The sequence below is a fragment of the Pocillopora verrucosa genome, chromosome 5 (assembly GCF_036669915.1).
Source record: "Pocillopora verrucosa isolate sample1 chromosome 5, ASM3666991v2, whole genome shotgun sequence".
Taxonomy (NCBI): Eukaryota; Metazoa; Cnidaria; class Anthozoa; order Scleractinia; family Pocilloporidae; genus Pocillopora; species Pocillopora verrucosa.
The window spans coordinates 28,192,480-28,213,984 of NC_089316.1; the positions used below are offsets into that span (position 1 = coordinate 28,192,480).

The following is a 21,505-nucleotide window of genomic DNA, read 5'->3' on the forward strand; positions in this document are numbered from 1 at the left end:
CACTCTACTTCCGCGATCTTGTGTGCCCGTCAAAAGAAAATACTTCCCCTCTACTATGCCAAAAAACGAATTTTAACCAAAAGTTGCATTGTGGATTACAAAGTTTCCTTTGATATTCGTAATTCGTCTTCTTTTTTTCAGTAATTTTGTTTAAGGAAATGAAAGTTGTTGAAGCTCTCTATTGTATTTCTCACTTTTTTGGACGACGGAATCATCGGATAGCGTTTGTTTACTAACCAGGAACCTAAGGTAAATGCTGATGTTTAGAAACAAGAAATGGCTAAATAGAATGAACAGCCTTTCTTTCACTCAGAAAGGATAAACCAAACATCAAAAGCGACTCTCTAGCACTTATGTAAAGTTAAACAAGTGAGAACAATTAAAACAAACCTCTTTTAACTTCAACGACAAACAATACGTGGTAGTTCTCGCAGTAACATAAAATCGATCCGTTTTTTGCCTTACAACCTCCCACGGTAAATGACAACGACGTTGACATAATTACATAGTTCAATATTAAATATTGCTCAATATTTATTTATTGCAATTGGTATAAAGATAAGATTTATGAGAGAATGGCATCTGTTTTCATCCCAGCAGACAATATCACTCGCGCACCTTATAGGTTTTAGCGATTTATGATTCAAAAAGGTGTCAACGAAGACTTCACAACAGTATAGTTCTTTTTTTTTTATCTTTTCGCTAAGCTAATTGACCAAAAGCTGTGATGACAGGTAAACTTTCCCTTGAGCTTACCACAAGAGAGGAGGCGTTAGCTTGGACTGAAACAATTTTGTTTGTTGTTACCAATGTTGTGGCCATCCTTGGAAATCTCCTCATTCTTTGCGCCGTGTACCATAACCACAGTCTACGCACGATTCCCAACATATTCGTAATAGCACTGGCTGTGAGCGATATTCTGATGTCTACTATATGTATGCCTTTAACAGTTGCAAGTCTTTTCCACGGCAGGTGGATCTTTCATGAAACGGTCTGCCGCTTTCAAGCATTTGATATCTTTGCGTTTGGGAAGTGTAGTCTTGGAACTATGGCAGCAATTGCAGTCAGCCGATATTTCTGTGTTGTTAATCGGGAAAAGTATCCCTCGCTGTTTAAGAAGCAAAGAGCCTTGATGTATATTTTCATCGTTTGGTGTTTAGCTCTGGTTGGATCTGTGCCCATATTAGTCTTCAACAATGACAGCATTGAATTCCACCCTGGGAAAGCAATGTGTCTGTTCAAATTTGAAAGTAACATTGCTTACTCTGCCTCAATCCTTTGCTGTTTTATCACAACACCCTTGATTATCATCACGATCTGCTATGTCAAAGTGTTCCGCGCCGTGTCGAGATCAAATCGTGTTTTCTCATCGGAAAATAACCCGGAACTTCTTCGGGTGAATGTGCAAGAAGCCCAAGTGACGAAGCGTTTGCTAGCAGTTGTGGTCGGCTTTGCATGCTGTTGGCTTCCTGTTTTTGTCGTTGATAACATCGACATGGCACGTGGAGAACCCACGCTACCACGACAAGTTTACTTAACTAACAGCCTCATAATTTATCTGAGTAGCACCATAAACCCATTCATATATTGCGCCGCAGATAAGAGGTTCAGACGAGAGTACAAGGTTGTTTTGAGGAAGATTTTTACTTTTAAATGCCGAGACAACAGCGAGAACGGTAACGCTTAACTGAAATAGCCAGAGAAGTTGTGGTAGGAAATGGATTTTTCTGAGATTTTGTCCGAGGTTGTTGCTGGTAAAATCAGAAACAAAGGACTAACGACATTATTTGACACTCATCATCCGTCAAATGCGTTTATCTACCGAGACGTTTCGAAGTAGTAACTAATACCCTTTTGGTGTTTTCTCATTAGTAAATAATCCAGAACTCCTTCGGATGAAAGTGGAGGAAACCAAAGTGACGAAGCGTTTGGTTGCAGTTGTAGTCGGCTTTGCATGCTGTTGGCTTCCTATTTTCATCATCGACAACATCGACATGGCGCACAGAGAGCCCACACTACCACGACCAGCTTACTTAACATATAGCTTTTTGCTTTACTTGAGTAGCTCCGTAAACCCCTTTATATATTGTGCCACAGATAAGAGGTTCAGACGAGAGTATAAGGCTGTTTTCTGGAAGATTTTTAGCTTCAAATGCCGAGCTAACAACGAAAACAACGACGCCTAACTGAAATGGTGCAAGATCTGGTGTAGTAGTAGTTTTTTTTCTCAGACTTTAACTGAGGTTTTCACTTGTAAAATTGGAAACATTTGAAGGTAGACTGGCTTGAATTACCGAAAAGAGTGACTAAATAAATACTTTGCACGAACCTGGAAGTCATTTGGAGGATCCCAAAGACAGGCACTCTTAGTGATTGCAGCATCTGGAGGGGAATTACCCTCTTATCAGTTCCAAGAAAAATCTTGGCGGAGATCATCATCAAGTGAATATCAAACACAGTGGACTATAAAGTTTTATTTGATTTCAGTGCACACAGCTCATGATTACATTCCCTGGAATAAGGTTTGTTAATCGGGCACCTGAGAAATGTTCCGTCAATGTTGTCGTCATACGGAAAGTTCTTCTGAGCACCTTTCATAGTTTCGACTCCCCATTCCGGATTCAATTGCTAGTTACAATTCCCCCGCATTTGTTTCATTCTTCTTTCACGCTGTAAGGGCCAGCTGCGCTTGGCAAAATAAATGCGACACAAAAACTTCTATGTGTCCTGATTCCTTGTATTCTTGTACAGGATAATCACAGCGAATGACCAATAAGGATCCATCCAGCGACGATTCGAAGCTACTGCTTCTTACATAGCCTAAAATCCTTCGCTGAAACTAACTCGGCAAAAACGGCAAAAAAAAAAGCTGCAAGTAATGCTAAAGCAACGCTCACGGCATGGAGAACTGCGCCACAAGTCTATTATCAGCGGCGCTTTAAACTGTATCAGGTAAATGCAACGAATCATACACATGCTACTTTCTTGTTCAACTTTCTTTTCGTTCTGCTTTGAACGATACAATCAGCTTTCACGAGGACATAATAGAGTGAACTTATCTTTGTAAGACGATTTACACCCGAGACAAAATTATCATAAAAAGCCCAGGAACTCTAAGATTTATTTCAAGTTACTACAAGTCTCCTGTTACCTCATTTAGAAGCTGTCACCAGTTCTTTTTCGCCAGTTATTTTGCAAAGTCAATGGTGGTGAATCTCCTGTAGGCTTGGGCTCCACCCTTTATATTCTGTTGTCAACGACTGATCCCCCCTGTCTTTCCCCTGAGAACTACATAACTCCTCAAACATCAACCAATTCCTTCCCCCCCTCCCCCCGACACATGTAATTGACATGAATGAAGCCTCGCGCGTGGAACTCACGTTGCCGCGAGAAGTGTCCCTTACATATGGGTTCTTCGCTTACCGAAGCAGCACCATCAACCCTCTTCATTTATAGTGCATTGAGTGAGCAACTGAGGAGAGAGTTCAAGGGCATTTTGAAGTGTTTTCGTTAATTAAAGACCCAAGTAGGTAGCTATGGTAACGAAATGTGACGACAAACGTAGCTTGAAATCATGTTTTTTCCACATTAAATTAATTTTTGCGTTGGTATTGAGAGACGAAATGTCAAACGCGTCCAATTTTGCCGTTATTTGATAATATTCAAGCGCTTTAGCTGGTATAGGGCAGATTTTTACGAAGACGCTTAAAAATTCTTTTATCTAGAACTTTATGACTGCAAGCTGGTATTAGCTCTTTAAACAAAAACAGCTGTATTCCACAGTTTTTTTTAAAGTGTATCATCAGCGAGAGACCATCTCTGTCCTCTCCAAGGTAAAACAGTTTCTTTTTATGCATTTTTTAAAATTGTTGCGACATGAGTTGATTTAGTTGAATTCAAACGATATAAATACTGTTAAGAAATGTGCTAAAGCGACGATTTTTATATCTTCGGCCAACCCTGTTAAAACTTGTTGGTTTCCACAGCAACACGAGAAAGAATTATGTCAACTTAAAGTTTATTTAGGACGTAAAATGACTTTTTGGCTTCAATATTCAATACAACATCCCCACGGTTTTTAATTAACGTTCCAAATGTTTCAAGCAGAAACGTGAGGTGGTTCAAACAACTTCAAATTTTACTGACACTACTTCCGAGATCTTATATGCTTATCAAAAGAAAAGACTTCCCCTCTACAATGCCGAAAAACAAATTTTTACCAAAAGTTGCAATATGGATCACAAAGTTTCCTTTGATTTCCGTAATTCTTCTTTTTTTCAGTAATTTTGCTTGAGGAAATAAAATTGTTGAAGCTTTCTAAAGTATTTTCTCATTTTTGTGAACGACGAAATCGTCGGATAACGTTTGTTTACTAACAAGTACCTGTAAATGCTGATGTGTACGAACAAGAAATGGCTAAACAGAATGAATAGCTTTTCTTTCACTCAAAAGGGATAAACCAAATATTAAAAGCAACTCACCAGCACTTATATAAAAGTTAAACAAGTGAGAACAATTAAAACAAACCTCTTTTAACATCAACGATAAAAAATACGTGGATGTTCCCGAAGTAATATAAAATCGATCTTTTTTTGCCTTACAACTTCCAACGGTAAATGAAAACGACGTTGACATAATTACATAGTTCAATATTAAATATTGCTCAATATTTATTTACTGCAATGGGTATAGAGATAAGATTTATGAGAGAATGACATCTGTTTTCATCCCAGCAGACAAAATCTCTCGCGCACCGAAGGTTTTAGCGATTAATGATTCAAAAAGTCGTCAACGAAGACTTCGCAACGGTATAGTTTTTTTTTTATCTTTTCGCTGAGCTTATCGACCAAAGGAGATGAGGAGAAACACACTTTCCCTTGAGCTCGCCATGAGGACGGAGGCGTTAGTTTGTACTGAAACAGTTTTGTTTGCTGTCACCAATGTTGTGGCCATCCTCGGAAATCTTCTCACTTTTTATGCTGTGTACAGAAACCACAGGCTGCGCACGATTCCCAATATGTTCCTGATAGCTCTGGCTCTAAGTGATATTCTGATGTCTACTATCTGTACACCTTTTACAGTTGCAAGTCTTCTCCACGGTAGGTGGATCTTTGGTGACACAGTCTGTCGCTGGCAAGCATTTGATATGTTTACATTTGGGACGAGTAGTATTGGAACTATGGCAGCAATCGCAGTCAGCCGATATTTCTGTGTTGTTAATCGGGAAAAGTATCCCTCGCTGTTTAAGAAGCAAAGATCCGTGATGTACATTTTCATTGTTTGGTGCTTGGCTCTGGTTGGATCTGTGCCCATATTAGTCTTCAAAAATAACAGCGTTGAATTCCAGCCAGGAAAAGCCATGTGTCTGTACAAATTTGAAAGTAACATTGCTTACTCTGTCTTTATGCACTGCTGTTTTATCACAACACCCTTGATTATCATCAAGATCTCCTATTTCAAAGTGTTCCGCACCGTGTCGAGATCAAATCGTGTTTTCTCACTGGAAAATAACCTGGAACTTCTTCGGGTGAATGTGGAAGAAGCCAAAGTGACGAAGCGTTTGGTAGCAGTTGTGGTCGGCTTTGCATGCTGTTGGCTTCCCGTTTTTGTCGTTGATAACATCGACATGGCACGTGGAGAACCCACGCTACCACGACAAGTGTACTTGACTAACAGCCTCTTAATTTACCTGAGTAGCACCATAAACCCATTCATATATTGTGCCACAGATAAGAGGTTCAGACGAGAGTATAAGGTTGTTTTGAGGAAGATTTTTACCTTTAAATGCCGAGACAACAGCGAGAACGGTAACGCCTAACTGAAATAGCCAGAGAAATGTGGTAGGAATGTGAATGTGGAGGAAACCAAAATGACGAAGCGTTTGGTTGCAGTTGTAGTCGGCTTTGCATGCTGCTGGCTTACTTTTTTCATCACCGACAATATCGACATGGCGCATGAAGAGCCCACGCTACCACGACCAGCTTACTTAGCATATGGCTTTTTGCTTTACTTGAGTAGCAACATAAACCCCTTCATATATTGTGCCACAGATAAGAGGTTCAGACGGGAGTATAAGGCTGTTTTCTGGAAGATTTTTAGCTTCAAATGCCGAGCCAACAACGAAAACAACGACGGTTAACTGAAATGGCTCAAGACCTGGTGTAGTGGTAGTTTTTTTTCTGAGATTTTAACTGAGGTTGTTACTGGTAAAATTGGAAACATTTGAAGGTCTTCACAAGAACCCACGTTGACTTGTAGACTGGCTTGAGTTACCGAAAAGAGTGACAAAATAAATACTTTGCACAAACCTAGAAGTCATTTGGAGGATCCCTAAGACAGGCACCCTTAGTGATTGCAGCATCTGGCGGGGAATTACCCTCTTATCAGTACCAATAAAAATCTTGGCTAAGATCATCATCAAGTGAATGTAAACACAGTGGACCAAGAGCTCGGGAAGGAACAAGTAAGGTTCAGGGAAGGAAAGGAATGTAGCGAACAGATCTTTTCTTTCAAAATATCATCGGGTAACGAGTGGAAAAGACAGCTGTGCATTAACTTTTACAAAGCAGTTGACAGCATCCATAGAGACAGTCTCTTTTTAATTTAAAAGAGGAATTTTGTTCTCGAGCAAAACTGTTATATATGTAAAAGTGAATTTTTGTTTGTATATGGATATCAGTTTAAAACATTTCTCTGTTCATTTACACTCTTCTTATTGAGGTTAATTTCCTGTGCCCTCCAATGACTTCTCTGAAGCTCGGGGCCAAACTAGAGATAATCGGAAGGAACATCTTAAAACAGATGTCCGCAAATTTGAGTAAATTTCTTCAATCATAACTCAGCCGGGACATGACTGTTTGAGTTTCGATGTCGTCTTCATCATTATTATCCACTGTAAGTGAGAAATTGTTGCTTTGAACTATGTAAAATTGGAAGTGAACTTTTTCTCAGAAATATCCTTAATTAAACGTACTTAATTGTCATTCAAATGTTCAACACACTCAACATACAGTAACCTACTCCCGTCAAACCCTATAATTAATTAAATAGACTGATACTTGTTCAAATAATTACGCCAAAGTTTTGCTCAGTTTAACTAAGAATTCGTACAAAGTAAACTGTTTTCTTTGCAAGGAATATCTGTTATTTTAATAGCAAACATATTATAAGGGGTCTTTTTATTTGATTTCAGTGCAAACAACTCATATTTACATTCCTTGGAGTTGGGCTTGTTAATCGGGCACCTGACAAATTTTAAAATTTGCTAAAGCCAAAGTAACGAAGCGTTTGGTTGCAGTTGTAGTCGGCTTTGCATACTGCTGGCTTCCTATTTTCATCGTCGACAATATCGACATGGCGCATGGAGAGCCCACGCTACCACGACCAGCTTACTTAACATACGGCTTTTTGGTTTATTTGAGTAGCACGATAAACCCCTTCATGTATTGTGCCAGAGGTAAGAGGTTCAGACGAGAGTATTAGGTTGTTTTCTGGAAGATTTTTGGCTTCAAATGCCGAGCTAACAACGAAAACAACGACGCTGAACTGAAATGGTACAAGACCTGATGTAGTATGGAGATTTTGTCCGAGGTTGTTACTGGTAAAATTGGAACATCTGAGTGTCTTTACACGAAACCATGTTGACTTGTAGACTGGCTTGAATTACCGAAAAGATTGAGAAAAATAAATACTTGACACAAACCTGGAAGTGATGTTGAGGATTCCAAAGTCAGGAACCTTTAGTGGTTGCAGCATCTAGCGGAGAATTACCCTCTTATCAGTTCCAAGAAAAATCTTGGCTGAGATCATCATCGAGTGGATATAAAACACGGTGGACCAAGCGTTCGTGAAGGAACAAGTAAGGTTCAGGAAAGAAAAGGGTTGCACCGACCAGATCTTTACTTTTCAAACATCATCAGGTAACGCACAGAGTGGAAGTTGACAGCATCCTCAGAGATAGTCTCTTGTACTGGATCCTGCAGCAAATATTTCATCATTGTCATCATCATCATCATTTTATTAGTCACTTCAGATATAACATTTATACAGGCTTAACAGTATGGTAGGGCGAGGAGACCTCCAAGAAACCACCAAGCTTATAGGGGAGGCCACCTCGGTTGTCATTACGTTTGAAATTAAGATGTGGATGTGGATGTGCGGCTTGGCCAATTCGGACTCATTTCATTAAGAAATCAATCATCTTTCTTTTAAAAGTAAAAAAGCTAGTCAAACCAATGATCGATATCGGGAGAGAATGCCAAGTTTGAGGACCCTGTTAGAGTATTGTAAATTGTTTAAGATTAGTACGACAGAAGATCAGGAAGATCAGCCAAAACAAGACGGAATTTGTGATTCCGAATGTCCCAAACCCCCAAGCTGATTAGAAATGGAATTCACGTACCTGGGCAATACAGTCAGACATGATGAAGGAACAGGCAAGGACATCAAGAACCGCTTAGTGAGAGTCATCAATGTAGTCAGTATGCTCAACAATGTATAGAGGTCCCAGCAGTAGACCACCAAGATCAGGCAAAAACTATATCATAGCTGTGTCGCATCCACCCTAATATGTGGCTCTGAATGCTAGAGAATGACAGAAGGCGATCCATGCAGATGGTCAGTCTTCCATAGTCTTCCTAAATTTTGTGTTAGATACAGTTCCCTTTGGTTTGCGCACTGGACTCAACAATGTCTGGTCGTTAAAAAAAGCGAAAAGCCAGAAATTTGGCTCACATTTGATCATCGTATTCACGCGGTTGTTAATGAAAAAAAAACTTATGAATTTTTTCTTTTGTCCAAACTAAAAGTCAAGATGGCGTCAATTATTTATTTCAGGAGGCGATTTCAGTGATATGGAAGAGTTTGCCGACACGTATAATTGATTTCCAAACCTTTATCAGGGAGATATTTTTCAAATAAAACTTTAATTTTCTTCTTGAACCGCTAGAACAGTTTTTTGATGAGTCAGTGTTGTCTAAAAGATAACATCTCTGTTTACTCGCAGCTTTACAATTTTCATTTTAAGACATTCCACAAAGAATTACGATTGAATTTCATGAGTTTAGGTAAACGACTAATTTACTGTTTATTACGTTGTTATATTACAGTTTCTAAGTTTCTAAGCCGACGATTTTTCTAACTTCTTCTTTCGTTCTAGATACGTGAATAAATGTAAGAAGGCTGTAAACTTATGGCTAATTTAGAGCTTAGATTGACTTTTCCGCTTCGTTATTTGATAACAAGATGTTCTTACAATATCCTCTCGGTCTTAGAACAAAGGTTTTTAATTTAAGCAGAAATTTAGAGTGGCTTAAATTATAATTTCAAATTTGACCGTCACTTAACCTTCGCGATCTTATATGCCCATCCAAAAAAAATTAGTTCCCCCATACGATGCCGAAAATTGTTAATAACAGACTGGACTTCAATTTTTTTTTTCTGAGAGAGGGTTTTAGTTTTTTCCAGCTATTTTTACTGCAGAAATGAGAGTTGTTCAAACTCTTTAAGACATTTTATCCCTTTCGTGAGCGGCGTAATTATATGTTTGTTTATTAACCTGCTGTGTGAAGCAATTGTTTAGACAAGATACGGAGAAATAGAAACAACATCTTTTCTTTCACTCTAAAGAGATATGTCGATATATTAAAAGCGATTCAACAACACTTACCCGGAATTAAATTACATAGTTCAATTATAATAAATCTCTTTCAGCAACAACGACATACCGCACGAGCTCTCGCCGAACAGAAACAGTTTTCATTTGGCCCTACAACTTCCAACTTGATGAGAATGATAACAACGATGACATACAGATATTTTTTAATATTCATTAATTGCAATGTGTTTACAGATAGGATGTGATGGAAAATAACATTTGTTTTTCGGTGTTGGTAATCGCGCACACCAGCGGGTTTCGCCGATCACTGCTTCAAAAAGTCGACAACAAAGACTGTGCAGAAGTGTAACTGAATTAATAATCTTTTCGCCGAGCTAGAGCTTATTGACCAAAAGCAGTGATGACAAGTAAACTCTCCCTTGAGCTTGCCACAAGAGAGGAGGTGTTAGTGTGGACTGAAACAGTTCTGTTTGCTTTTACCAATGTTGTGGCTGTCTTCGGAAATCTTCTCACTTTTTACGCCGTGTACAGAAACCACAGGCTGCGAACAGTTACCAACATGTTCGTAATAGCTCTGGCTATCAGCGATATTCTGATGTGTACCTGCTGTATGCCTTTTACAGTTGTCGCTCTGTTCCATGGCCAGTGGATATTTGGCAAATCTTACTGTCTCTTTCAAGGTTTTGCCGCGCTGACTCTCGCGATGGTCTCCATAGTTACCATGGGTGTCATTGCCGTCAACCGATTCTTCTGCGTTGTAAAACCAGAAAAGTATCTCTTTGTGTTTAAGAAGCAAAGAGCGTTGATATACATTGTCATTGTGTGGTGCCTGGCTTTCGCTGGATCTGTACTCCCGTTTTCCTTTGAGGGCAAAAATAGCTTTAAATTCCAGCCTGGAAAAGCAATGTGTTCGTACACGTTTGAAAGAAATATGGCTTACACGTTTACAATCGCATGTCTTTACATCGCTGCGCCCTTAAAAATCATAGTGGTCTGCTATATCAAAGTGTTCCGCTCAGTTTCAAGATTAAATCGTGTTTTCTGTCCAGGCGTTAATCCCAGTCAACTCCGCGCGAATGTGGAAGAAGCAAAAGTAACGAAAACTTTAGTAGTAGTTCTGTTTGGCTTCGCGTGCTGCTGGCTTCCTATCTTCGTTATGGATATCTTGGACGCCGTGCGCGGAGAACTGGCAATACCACGACAGGTTTACCTGACGAACGGGTTCTTGATCTATCTGAGTAGCACTATCAACCCAGTCATTTATGGTATCATGAATAGACAGTTCAGGCGAGAGTACAAGGCCCTCTTGTGCAAGATTACTTGCTTTCGACGCCAAAATAGCAACAACAACGGCAGCCACAACGCTGAAAATGATGCATGAATTATTTTCATCATTCTCAGCAAACAGCAAATATTTCTGTCTGATTACACGGAAATGACGCTTACATTTTCCTATAAGAGCGCAAGTCGGGCTGTTGTCAACCCATCTCATTCGAGAGCTGTGCTATAGTTTTGAATGGTAACGGTAATAGGACGAAGTGAAGTCCAATTCGATCTGTAATTAAACAAGTGATTAGCAAAATCGGACGACTACGAAGCAGGAGTGGGATTTGTCACGAGTATGATTACATACAGTACTGGACAACACAAAGTCTTGTTACCAATTAACCATAACCGTAGCAGTTTCTGGAAACAACAAATATATTTAGAACAAGTATCTCTCGTAGAAACAATGGAACAAAATTCCTCAATTTTAAAAATTCCACATTTTTTTTACGATAAGTGGTTGTTGCTGTTTTCATTGTGATCAATTCTGTGATTGGTGGATTTAGCTGAGTGGACTTAGTATGACTGGTTGCTTCAACTGTCTGATTACAGCCAACTGTTTGATTACACTATCCGATTACAACTTTACAGAATGATTAGCGAAAAATAAAGCAGCTAATGTACCATTCGTTTTGGCTTCAAATGCCGAGCCGACTACGAAAACAACGACGCTTAACTGAAATGACACAAGACCTGGTGTAGTATGATAGTTTTTTTCTCAGATTTTGTTGGAGGTTGTTACTGGTAAAATTGGAACATCTGAGTTTCTTTACACGAACCTTTGTTGATTTGTAGACTGGCTTGAATTACCGAAAAGAGTGACAAAATAAATACTTTGCACAAACCTGGGAGGATCCCAAAGTCAGGCACCCTTAGGGGTTGCAGCATCTGGCGGGGAATTACCTTCTTATCAGTTGCAAGAAAAATCTTGGCTGAGATCATCATCAAGTGGATATCAAACACAGTGGACCAAGAGTTCCGGAAGGAACAAGTAAGGTTCAGGAACCGGAAGGGATGTACCGATCAGATCTTCTACTCTTCACAACATTATCAGACAACGCATAGAGTGGAAAAGACAGCTGTGCGTTAACTTTTACAAAGCAGTTGACAGCATCCACAGAGGTAGTCTCTGCAAATATTTCATCATCTTCATCATCATAGTGTTTTTACTAGTCACATGAGATATAACATTTAGATAGGTTTAATACAGGTTTAACAGTATGGTAGGTCGAGGAGACCTCCAAGAAACCACCAAGCTAATAGGGGAGGCTACCTCGGTTGTCATTATGTTTGTAATTAAGTTGTGGATGTAGATGTGCGGCTTGGCCAGTTGGGACTCGTTTCATTAAGAAATCAATCATCTTTCTTTTAAAAGTAAAAAAGCTAGTCAAACAAGTGATCGACATGATTGGGAGAGAATGCCAAATTTTAGGACCCTGGTATTGTAAATTGTTTAAGATTAGTACGACAGTTATGTGGTCGATAGCAATTGGCTAATCTTGTATCATTACTGTGTACTTACCTATTTCTTCTCATTAAGAGCGTTTACGACAATTTCACGAGCAAACAAGGAGATCAAGAACCGCTTAGTGAACGCCATCAATGTAGTCAGAATGCTCAACTATGTATGGAGGTCCCAGCAGTAGAGCACCAAGTTCAGGCTAAAACTATATCCTAGCTGTGCCCTATCCACCCTAATATGCGGCTCCGAATGCTGGAGAATGCCAGAAGGCGATCCTTACAGATGGTCAGTCTTCCACAGTCTCCTTAAATTTTGTGTTAGACACAGCGCCCTTTGGTTTGCGCGCTGAACTCAACAATGTCTGGTCGTTAAAAAATGTGAAAAGCTGTAAATTTGGCTCACATTTGATCATCGTATTCACGCGGTTGTTATTAAAAAAACTTACAAATTTTTTTCTTTTATCCAAACTAAAAGTCAAGATGGCGTCAATTCTTTGTTTCAGGAAGCGATTTTAGTGATATTAAAATGTTTGCCGACTCGTAAAATTGGTTTCCAAATCTTTATCAAGGAGATATTTTGCAAATGAAATTTTAATTTTCTTCTAGAACCGCTAGAACAGCTTTTTTGATGAGTGTTGTCTACAAGATATCCATTTTACTCGCAGCTTTACAATTTTCATTTTAAGACATTTGACAAAGAATTATGATTGAATTTCAATGAATTTAAATTCTGTTTCGTATGTTGTTACATTACAGTTTAAGAAGTTTCTAAGCCGACTATTTTTCTAGCTTCTTTCGTTTTGGATACGCGAATAAATGTAAGAAGTCTGTAAACTTATGGTTAATTTAGAGCTAAGATTGACTTTTCCGCTCCCTTATTTGATAACAAGATGTTCTTAAAATATCCTCTCGGTTTTAGAACAAAGGTTTTAAAAGTAAGCAGAAAGTGAAGGTGGTTTAAATTAAAATTTCGAATTTGACTGTCACTTAACCTCCGCGATCTTATATGGCCATCAAAAAAATTAGTTCCCCCATACTATGCCGAAAATTGCTAATAACAGACTGGATTTAAATTTCTTTTTTCTCTGAGAGAGTTTTAGTTTTATTCCAGCTATTTTTATGGCAGAAATGAGAGTTGTTCAAACTCTTCAAGATATCTTATCCCTTTCGTGAGCGGCGGAATAATGTTTGTTTATTAACCAGCTGTGTGAAGAGATTGTATAGATAAGATACGGAAAAGTAGAAGCAACATCTTTTCTTTCACTCAAAAGACATATGTCGATTATTAAAAGCGATTCAACAATACTTATCCGGAGGTAAATAACTGATTACAATTAAAACAAACCTCTTTCAGCAACAACGACGTACTGCACGAGCTCGCGCCGAACAGAAACATAGATGATGAGACTGATAACAACTTGATGAGAATGATAACAACGACGACATACAGACATCTTTTAATATTTATTAATTGCAATGTGTTTAAAGATAGGATACGACGGAAAATAACGTTTGATTTTCGGTTTTGGTACGCAGTGTTGGTAATCGCGCACACCAGAGGGTTTCGCCGATCAGTGCTTCAAAAAGTCGACAATGTGTTTAAAGATAGGATAGACATTCGGCTTAAATTATAATTTCAAATTTGACTGTCACTTAACCTCCGCGATCTTATATGCTCATCCAAAAAAAAATTAGTTCCCCCATACGATGCCGAAAATTGTTAATAACAGAATGGACTTCAATTTTTTTTCTGAGAGAGGGTTTTAGTTTTTCTCCAGATATTTTTTATTGCAGAAATGAGAGTTGTTAAAACTCCTCAAGATATCTTATCCCTTTCGCGAGCGGCGGAATAATATGTTAGCTTATTGACCAGCAGCGTGAAGAGATTGTACAGATAAGATACGGAAAAATAGAAGTAACATCTTTTCTTTACTCGAGAGAGATATGTCGATTATTAAAATCAATTCAACAACACTTATCCGGAAGTAAATCACATAGTTCAATTATAATAAACCTTTTTAAGCAACAACGACATACTGCACGAGCTCTCGCCGAACAGAAACAGTTGTCATTTGGCCCTACAACTTCCAACTTGATGAGAATGATAACAACGATGACATACAGACATCTTTTAATATTCATTAATTGCAATGCGTTTAAAGATAAGATGTGATGAAAAATAACATTTGTTTTTCGGTGTTGGTAGACAGTGTTGGTAATCGCGCACACCAGCGGGTTTCGCCGATCAGTGCTTCAAAAAGTCGACAACAAAGACTGTGCAGAAGTTTAACTGAGTTACTTATCTTTTCGCCGAGCTCGAGCTTATTGACCAAAAGCGGTGATGACAAGTAAACTCTCCCTTGAGCTTGCCACAAGAGAGGAGGCATTAGTTTGGACTGAAACAGTTTTGTTTGCTTTTACCAATGTTGTGGCTGTCTTCGGAAATCTTCTCACTTTTTACGCCGTGTATAGAAAGCCCAGGATGCGAACAATTCCCAACATGTTCGTGATATCTCTGGCTGTGAGCGATATTCTTATGTGCACCTGCTGTATGCCTTTTACAGTTGTCACTCTGTTCCATGGCCGGTGGATATTTGGCGAATCTTTGTCTCTTTCAAGGTTTTGCCGCACTGACTTTCGGAATTGTCGCTATGGATACCATAGGTATCATTGCGGTCAACCGATTCTTCTGCGTTGTAAAACCAGAAAGGTATCTCTTGTTGTTTAAGAAGAAAAGAGCGTTGATATACGTTGTCATTGTGTGGTGCCTGGCTTTCGCTGGATCTGTGCCCCCGTTTTCCTTTGAGGGAAAAACTAGCTTTAAATTCCAGCCTGGAAAAGCAATGTGTTTGTACACGTTTGAAAGCAACATGGCTTACACTGTTACAATCGAATGTGTTTACATCGCAGCACCCTTAACAATCATAGCGGTCTGCTATGTGAAAGTGTTCCGCTCAGTTTCAAGATCAAATCGTGTTTTCGGTCTAGGTGTTAACCTCAATCAACTCCGCGCGAATGTGGAAGAAGCAAAAGTAACGAAAACTTTAGTAGCAGTTCTGCTTGGCTTCGCGTGTTGCTGGCTCCCTATCTACGTCGTGGATAACGTGGACGCCGCGCGCGGAGAACTCAAGATACCACGACAGGTTTACTTGACGTACGCGTTCTTGGCCTATCTGAGTAGCACTATCAACCATTCATTTACGGTATCATGAACAGACAGTTTAGGCGAGAGTACAAGGCCCTCTTGCGCAAGATTACTTTCTTTCGGCGCCAAAATGGCAATAACAACAGCAGCCACAACGTTGAAAGTCATCCATGAATTGTTCTCATCATCCTCATACTTGACCTTTTAATCTTTTATTTTAATTTTTTTTCTTTCAAAAATCGATGTAGCTGAATAAAAAAATATGACATTTAACTATTCTTGCGACATTGTCTTTCCTTGTAGCAAATCCTTTCAGAAACAAAAAAATCAGATCAAAAAAGACGCTTTGACGGCAACTTTTTGTGTGTAATAAAGTAAGACAGAGGGATTATTGCTTTTCTTTTTGAGAGTGGATTCTCTCTTAGAGTATTTTCAACAATAAAAGTAAACGATAAATTTAATTATTTGTTGCTTCATTTCAAAATGTTTATTCTTTTTCTGTTATTTTCTTTTTTTCCTCTTTTTGATTCCCCCTCTTGTCATTCATAATTATTCAAAAATTCATATCATTACAATATTATTGAGTAGAAGAGAGTGGTTATCAAAGTCAATAACAAACAAATATGAAAACAGCGGGCCAGCGGTGTGTTATGGGAATTCACTGATTGTACACAAACATCAAATATTGAGCGCACAGTGTGACTGAATAAATCAAGGGAACGTTTCTATTGATCAGTGAGTTAAGCCTGCGTGGATTAGTATTAAATATCGTATGTGATGGAGATTGAAAAACTTAACTTAATATGCAACTAAGCAATCTGTGACGTTTTATTGCCATTATCCTAGTACGAGAGTTATGTGGTCGATAATAATAGACTGGATAATAGACTGGTTTATTATTAAATCACATCGCAGTAAAATACTGAATTGCGTAATTATTTACAAGCTACTAATGTACAATTATAAATATAATGGCTTAAAGTTTTGTTAAAAGGGGTTCTCATTCATCTCAAACTTGAGTTGGTTACAGCCGCACACTTCACGAAAATCGAATTAGCAAAACGCTTTGTCTTGGCTGCTGGTACATTGTACGTTTTTTGGCGCCTGAAATTATAATGAGGGCTGTAGGCTTCAGGAATTAGGTGATGTAGTTTACTGTCCTGATTCTCACTGATTGATCTAAATAAAGACTTTGTAATGTCTCCGTGGTGTTCCCTGATAGAGGTCAAACAGCAACTGGTTGTCTTGTATTATAATTGTACTTACCTATTTCTTCTCAATAAGAGCGTTTACGACAATTTAACGAGCAGAAGTTAGAACACTCAGCTTTAGAGTGACAATTGGAGTGAGGTAAGGGTGTGTGATGTCAGCACTCTTCTTCAACATTGCGATTGTTTGAGTGCTGCAGCGAACAACTGAAGACCAAACCAGAGGCATCCGATAGACATTATTCTCTGCATACGAGGACCTCGACTTTGCTGATGACCAGGCGCTGCTATCTCACACCTATCATCATAAGCAAGAGAAAACATCCCGTCTCTGTGGCCTTGTTAAACAGATTTGCCTGTAGATCAGCTAAAACAAGACGGAAGTTATGATTCTGAATGTCCCTAACCCCCAGCTGATCAGAGCGAACAGAGAGGACCTTCTAACGACGGGGGAATTCACTTACCTAGGCAACACAGTCATACATGATGGAAGAGTAAACAAGGACATCAAGAACCGCTTAGTGAAAGCCATAAATGTAGTCAGAATGCTCAACTATGTATGGAGGTCCCAGCAGTAGAGCACCAAGACTAGGCTAAAACTATATCATAGCTGTGTCCTATCCACCCTGATAAATGGCTCTGAATGTTAGAGAATGACAGAAGGCGATTTTCCAGATAGACAGTCTTTCACAGTCTTCGTAAATTTTGTGTGAGACATTTGATCATCATATTCACGCGGTTGTCATTGAAAAAAAAATGAATTATTTTTCTTTTATCCAAAGTAAAAGTCAAGATGGTGTCGATTCTTTGTTTCAGGAAGTTATTTCAGTGATATTGAAGAGTTTGCCGAGTCACAAAATTGGTTTCCAAACCTTTATCAGGGCGTGTTTTTCCAAATAAAACTACTTTTATTTGTAGAATTTATCTGTAGAAGTTTTTTTGGTGAGTGTTATCTACAAGATAACATCTCTGTTTACTCAACTTAATTACTGTCTAGTAATTATTACAGTTAAGGAAGTTTCTAGGCGACGATTTTTCTAACTTCCTCTTTCATTCTGGATACGCAAATAAATTTAAGAAGGCTGTGAACCAATGCTTAATTTAGAGCTTATATTGACTTTTCCGCTTCTTTATTCGATAACAATTTGCTCTTCCAATATCCTCTCGGTTTTAGAATTTTTAATTCAAGCATAAATTAAAGGTGGTTTAAATTAAAATTTCAAATTTGACTGTCACTTAACTTCTACGATCTTATATGGCTATCAAAAAAAGTTAATTTCCCTATACAATGCCAAAAATTATTAATAACAAACTGAATCTCAATTTTTTCTGAGAGAGTGATTTAATTTTTAAGCTATTTTTTATCGCAGAAATGAGAGCTGTTCAAACTCTTCAAGATATCTTATCCCTTTCGTGAGCGGCGGAATAATATGTTTATTGACCAGCTGTGTAAAGAAATTGTTTAGACAAGATACGGAAAAATAGAAGCAACGTCTTTTCTTTCACTCGAAAGAGATATATCTATTATTAAAAGCGACCCAAAAACACCTATCCGCAGGTAAAAAACTGAGTATAATTAAAACAAACCTCTTTCAACAACAACGCACGTGCTCTCGCCTAACAGAAACATAAGGTGGCGTTGTTATTTTGCCCTACAACTTCCAACTTGATGAGAATGATAACAACGATGACATACAGACATCTCTAAATATTCATTAATTGCAATGTATTTAAAGATAGGACGTGATGGAAAATAACATTTGTTTTTCGGTGTTGGTAGACAGTGTTGGTAATCGCGCACACCAGCGGGTTTCGCCGATCACTGCTTCAAAAAGTAGACATCAAAGACTGTGCAAAAGTGTAAATTAGTTATCTTTTCACTGAGCTTATTGACCAAAAGCAGTGATGACGAGTAAACTCTCCCTTGAGCTTGCCACAAGGGAGGAGGCGTTAGTTTGGACTGAAACAGTTCTGTTTGCTTTTACTAATGTTATGGCTGTCTTCGGAAATCTTCTCACTTTTCACGCCGTGTACAGAAACCACAGGCTGCGAACAATCACCAACATGTTCGTAATAGCTCTGGCTGTGAGCGATGTTCTGATGTGTACCTGCTGTATGCCTTTTACAGTAGTCACTCTGTTCCATGGCCGGTGGATATTTGGCGAATCGTACTGTCTCTTTCTTGGGGTGAATAACAATGGATATCTCCACCAGCAGTCTGAGTAGTTTGGGGAACCAGCTTTGGCTCATCCACCGTGGCACTATAAGAATGCCCTCTGCTTGGTTTGCATGTAATTTCTCCAGACATCTCCCAATTAGACTAAAAGGAGGAAATGCATAAAAGAATAAATTATTCCAATTTACAGAAAATGCATCCACGAACAAAGCTTCCGGGTCTGGACGCCATGATGAGTATTTGGCATATTGTTTATTCAAACGGGATGCAAAGAGGTCAATTTCAGGACTACCAAACTTATTGGTAATCCTCTTGAATATCTGTGGATCTAACATCCACTCTGTGCGGTCATTAAATACCCTAGATTCTGCATCAGCTTCTACATTTTTACATCCAGGTAAATATGTAGCTCTGAGCCAGTTATTATAAGCAATACACAGGGCCCAGATTTGTTTAGCTACCTCATTACATGGAATGGATTTAATTCCACCCATGTTATTTATGTAATACACTGCAGTAGTGTTGTCACATTGCACCTGGATGTGTTTATTTTTGTGTGCACCACACAAAGCTTTGAGGGATAAAAATATAGCGAGGCTACGGTAGTATAATGGGCCATGTTCCACGGCGGGGAAGCTGGAGACCATAAGCCAAATAACCTCTGCTAGATGAAGTGTGGTGGGATGGGAGTTACTGAGAAGCTTTTCACATGCTTGGACCACCTTCTCAACTCTAGCATGAGAGAGTCGTACCGTCATCGACACTGAGTTTAGGACAAAGCCTAAATATTCGAGTTGTTGAGAGGGATGCAGACAAGACGTTCCAAGATCTCTAAGCAGTTGCCCTGTGTTCAAGGCATTTTCATGACACTCATGAAAGGTATCTCCTTGCAGATAAAGATCATCTATGTATGCAGATGACAAGAGGCCTTTTTCTCTAAGGACTTTAAACATAGGTTTAAGCAGCTTGGTAAATATACGGGGTGCAGAGCTTACCCATTTGGTAGACACACATATTGATAGAGGTTGTCCCTCCACACAAACCTGAGAAATTTCTGGTGCTCTATAGCAATTGGTACTGAATAGTAGGCATCTTTGATGTCTATTGATGCCATAAAACAACCTGGTGTAGTAAGTTCCTGAACTGATTTAAGGATTCCATTTTAAAATGTTTGTATACAACAAACTTGTTTAGATCTTTTAGATTCAAGATCATGCGATAATCAATTTTATTCTTTTTCAGTCTGCAAAATATTGGAGATATGAACTCCCCCTCTAAGAGGGAGCATTTCTCTGTTACTAAATTCAATATCACAATGTTGTACCCAGTCAGGCACCTCTGGGTCAGAGGTTATTTTATGCCATTCTGGGACAAACTCTTTCAACCTGCCAGCAATAAATGTGTTTTTTACCTGTTCGGTTGTTGTTGAGGGGTCTTGAGGCCTTATTTGTGCTTCTTCTCCTCCTCCTTTTGTTTGTGAGTTGAGAAGCTGGGCCTTTTTGAGTTTAATTGTTTATTTTGTGAGTATATGTAACCAAACTTCCTGCCTCTATTATTCTTGTAGGACTTATGGCTGTAATTTTGACCTCTGTATGAATCTTGTTTTGATTAACTGTTCTTGCTTATTTTCTTGCTAACCTTAGTGGCTTCAGCTAGATCTTTTAGCTGCTTAGAGAGGTCAGGGTCATCTCCGAATAGGAAATCTGTGAATGGCACTGTAGGTGAACATAGATGTTTGTAGTCTGCATTGAGCTTTGGTTTTATGTTATCTCTTCTTTGCATATTGAGGCCAAAATTTGCTACCCCAGCAAGGCTACTGAGTCAGTGGCCGTTCTAATTAGAGATGGGATATCCAATAATTCTTCTGATATTTTGTCCTGGACTTTGACCAGTTGTTCAACTACCAGTGCGATGGGAATGATTTCCTTCAGTAAATTGGCCTGAATAAGCTGAAGCTTTAAGTCACTTGAGCGTGTGTCATGTTTTAATTTATCCCAGAGTAGATGGTTAGCCTGGGTTGGCTCCAAGCACTTGCAATTTACTGGCCTGGTATAACGATTTTTCGTTTCTGTCAATACATCGTCATCAAGTTTGACACGCATGACCTCTTTCAGTATTCCCGCGAATTCTGCATTCACAGCGGGAGCTTTCTTTTGGCCCAATTTTAAATTACTCGCAATTCCTGCAAGAGTTGAGTTTTCCTCTTGGAAGGACTCAGGGTCTGTTTGATTGGTATTGTTTTTCAACGTCAGCTGATCGTTGACGTTATTAGCGTTGCTGGACCCCGATAGGTTTTGGTCCCTAGTGCTAGCGCTGTCCTTGTTTGCCCCTTGTCGGTCTTTCTCCGCGTCCGGCTCCAGTTTACCGAGCCTTCTTCATTGGCAGATTCCTCGACATATGCGAGGTTTCCTAAAGTCTCCTTCATCTCAGTAAATGAGTGGTCCATTGAGTAGTTGAGTGTGGTAATAGAGGACACTAGTTGTTTAGTCATAAGCGAGATTGCTTCGATAATAGAGTCGGGTTTCCCGAGTGAGTTTGGCGAGTCGCCATGTTTGCTTGAGTCAAGCGCTGAT

The 21,505-nt window shown here is 39.0% G+C and overlaps 3 protein-coding genes and 2 pseudogenes across 3 annotated transcripts; all 5 read left to right on the forward strand.

Annotated features, from left to right (window-relative positions):
• Positions 1–727: 727 nt before the first annotated feature.
• On the forward strand, positions 728–1,993 carry LOC136281257 (melatonin receptor type 1A-like). Its single transcript, XM_066167593.1, has one exon. It carries the CDS (start codon positions 728–730, stop codon positions 1,685–1,687), a length of 960 nt encoding a protein of 319 aa, XP_066023690.1. The 3' UTR covers positions 1,688–1,993.
• A 2,862-nt stretch (positions 1,994–4,855) lies between these two features.
• On the forward strand, positions 4,856–5,818 carry LOC136281266 (melatonin receptor type 1A-like). Its single transcript, XM_066167610.1, has one exon. The coding sequence runs from the start codon at positions 4,856–4,858 to the stop codon at positions 5,816–5,818; it is 963 nt and encodes a 320-aa protein (XP_066023707.1).
• A 4,064-nt stretch (positions 5,819–9,882) lies between these two features.
• Positions 9,883–10,997, forward strand: LOC136281239 (melatonin receptor type 1A-like). The gene has a single exon (XM_066167556.1). It carries the CDS (start codon positions 10,017–10,019, stop codon positions 10,995–10,997), a length of 981 nt encoding a protein of 326 aa, XP_066023653.1. The 5' UTR covers positions 9,883–10,016.
• A 3,747-nt stretch (positions 10,998–14,744) lies between these two features.
• On the forward strand, positions 14,745–15,722 carry LOC136280858 (melatonin receptor type 1B-B-like; annotated as a pseudogene).
• Positions 15,723–18,661: 2,939 nt separating this feature from the next.
• Positions 18,662–21,505, forward strand: part of LOC136280859 (melatonin receptor type 1A-like) — a 34,785-nt pseudogene continuing 31,941 nt past the window's right edge.

Bases quoted from the DNA above. Each gene is read 5' to 3' on its own strand.
- LOC136281257 (XM_066167593.1), top strand. From the start codon at position 728: ATGACAGGTAAACTTTCCCTTGAGCTTACCACAAGAGAGGAGGCGTTA.
- LOC136281266 (XM_066167610.1), top strand. From the start codon at position 4,856: ATGAGGAGAAACACACTTTCCCTTGAGCTCGCCATGAGGACGGAGGCG.
- LOC136281239 (XM_066167556.1), top strand. From the start codon at position 10,017: ATGACAAGTAAACTCTCCCTTGAGCTTGCCACAAGAGAGGAGGTGTTA.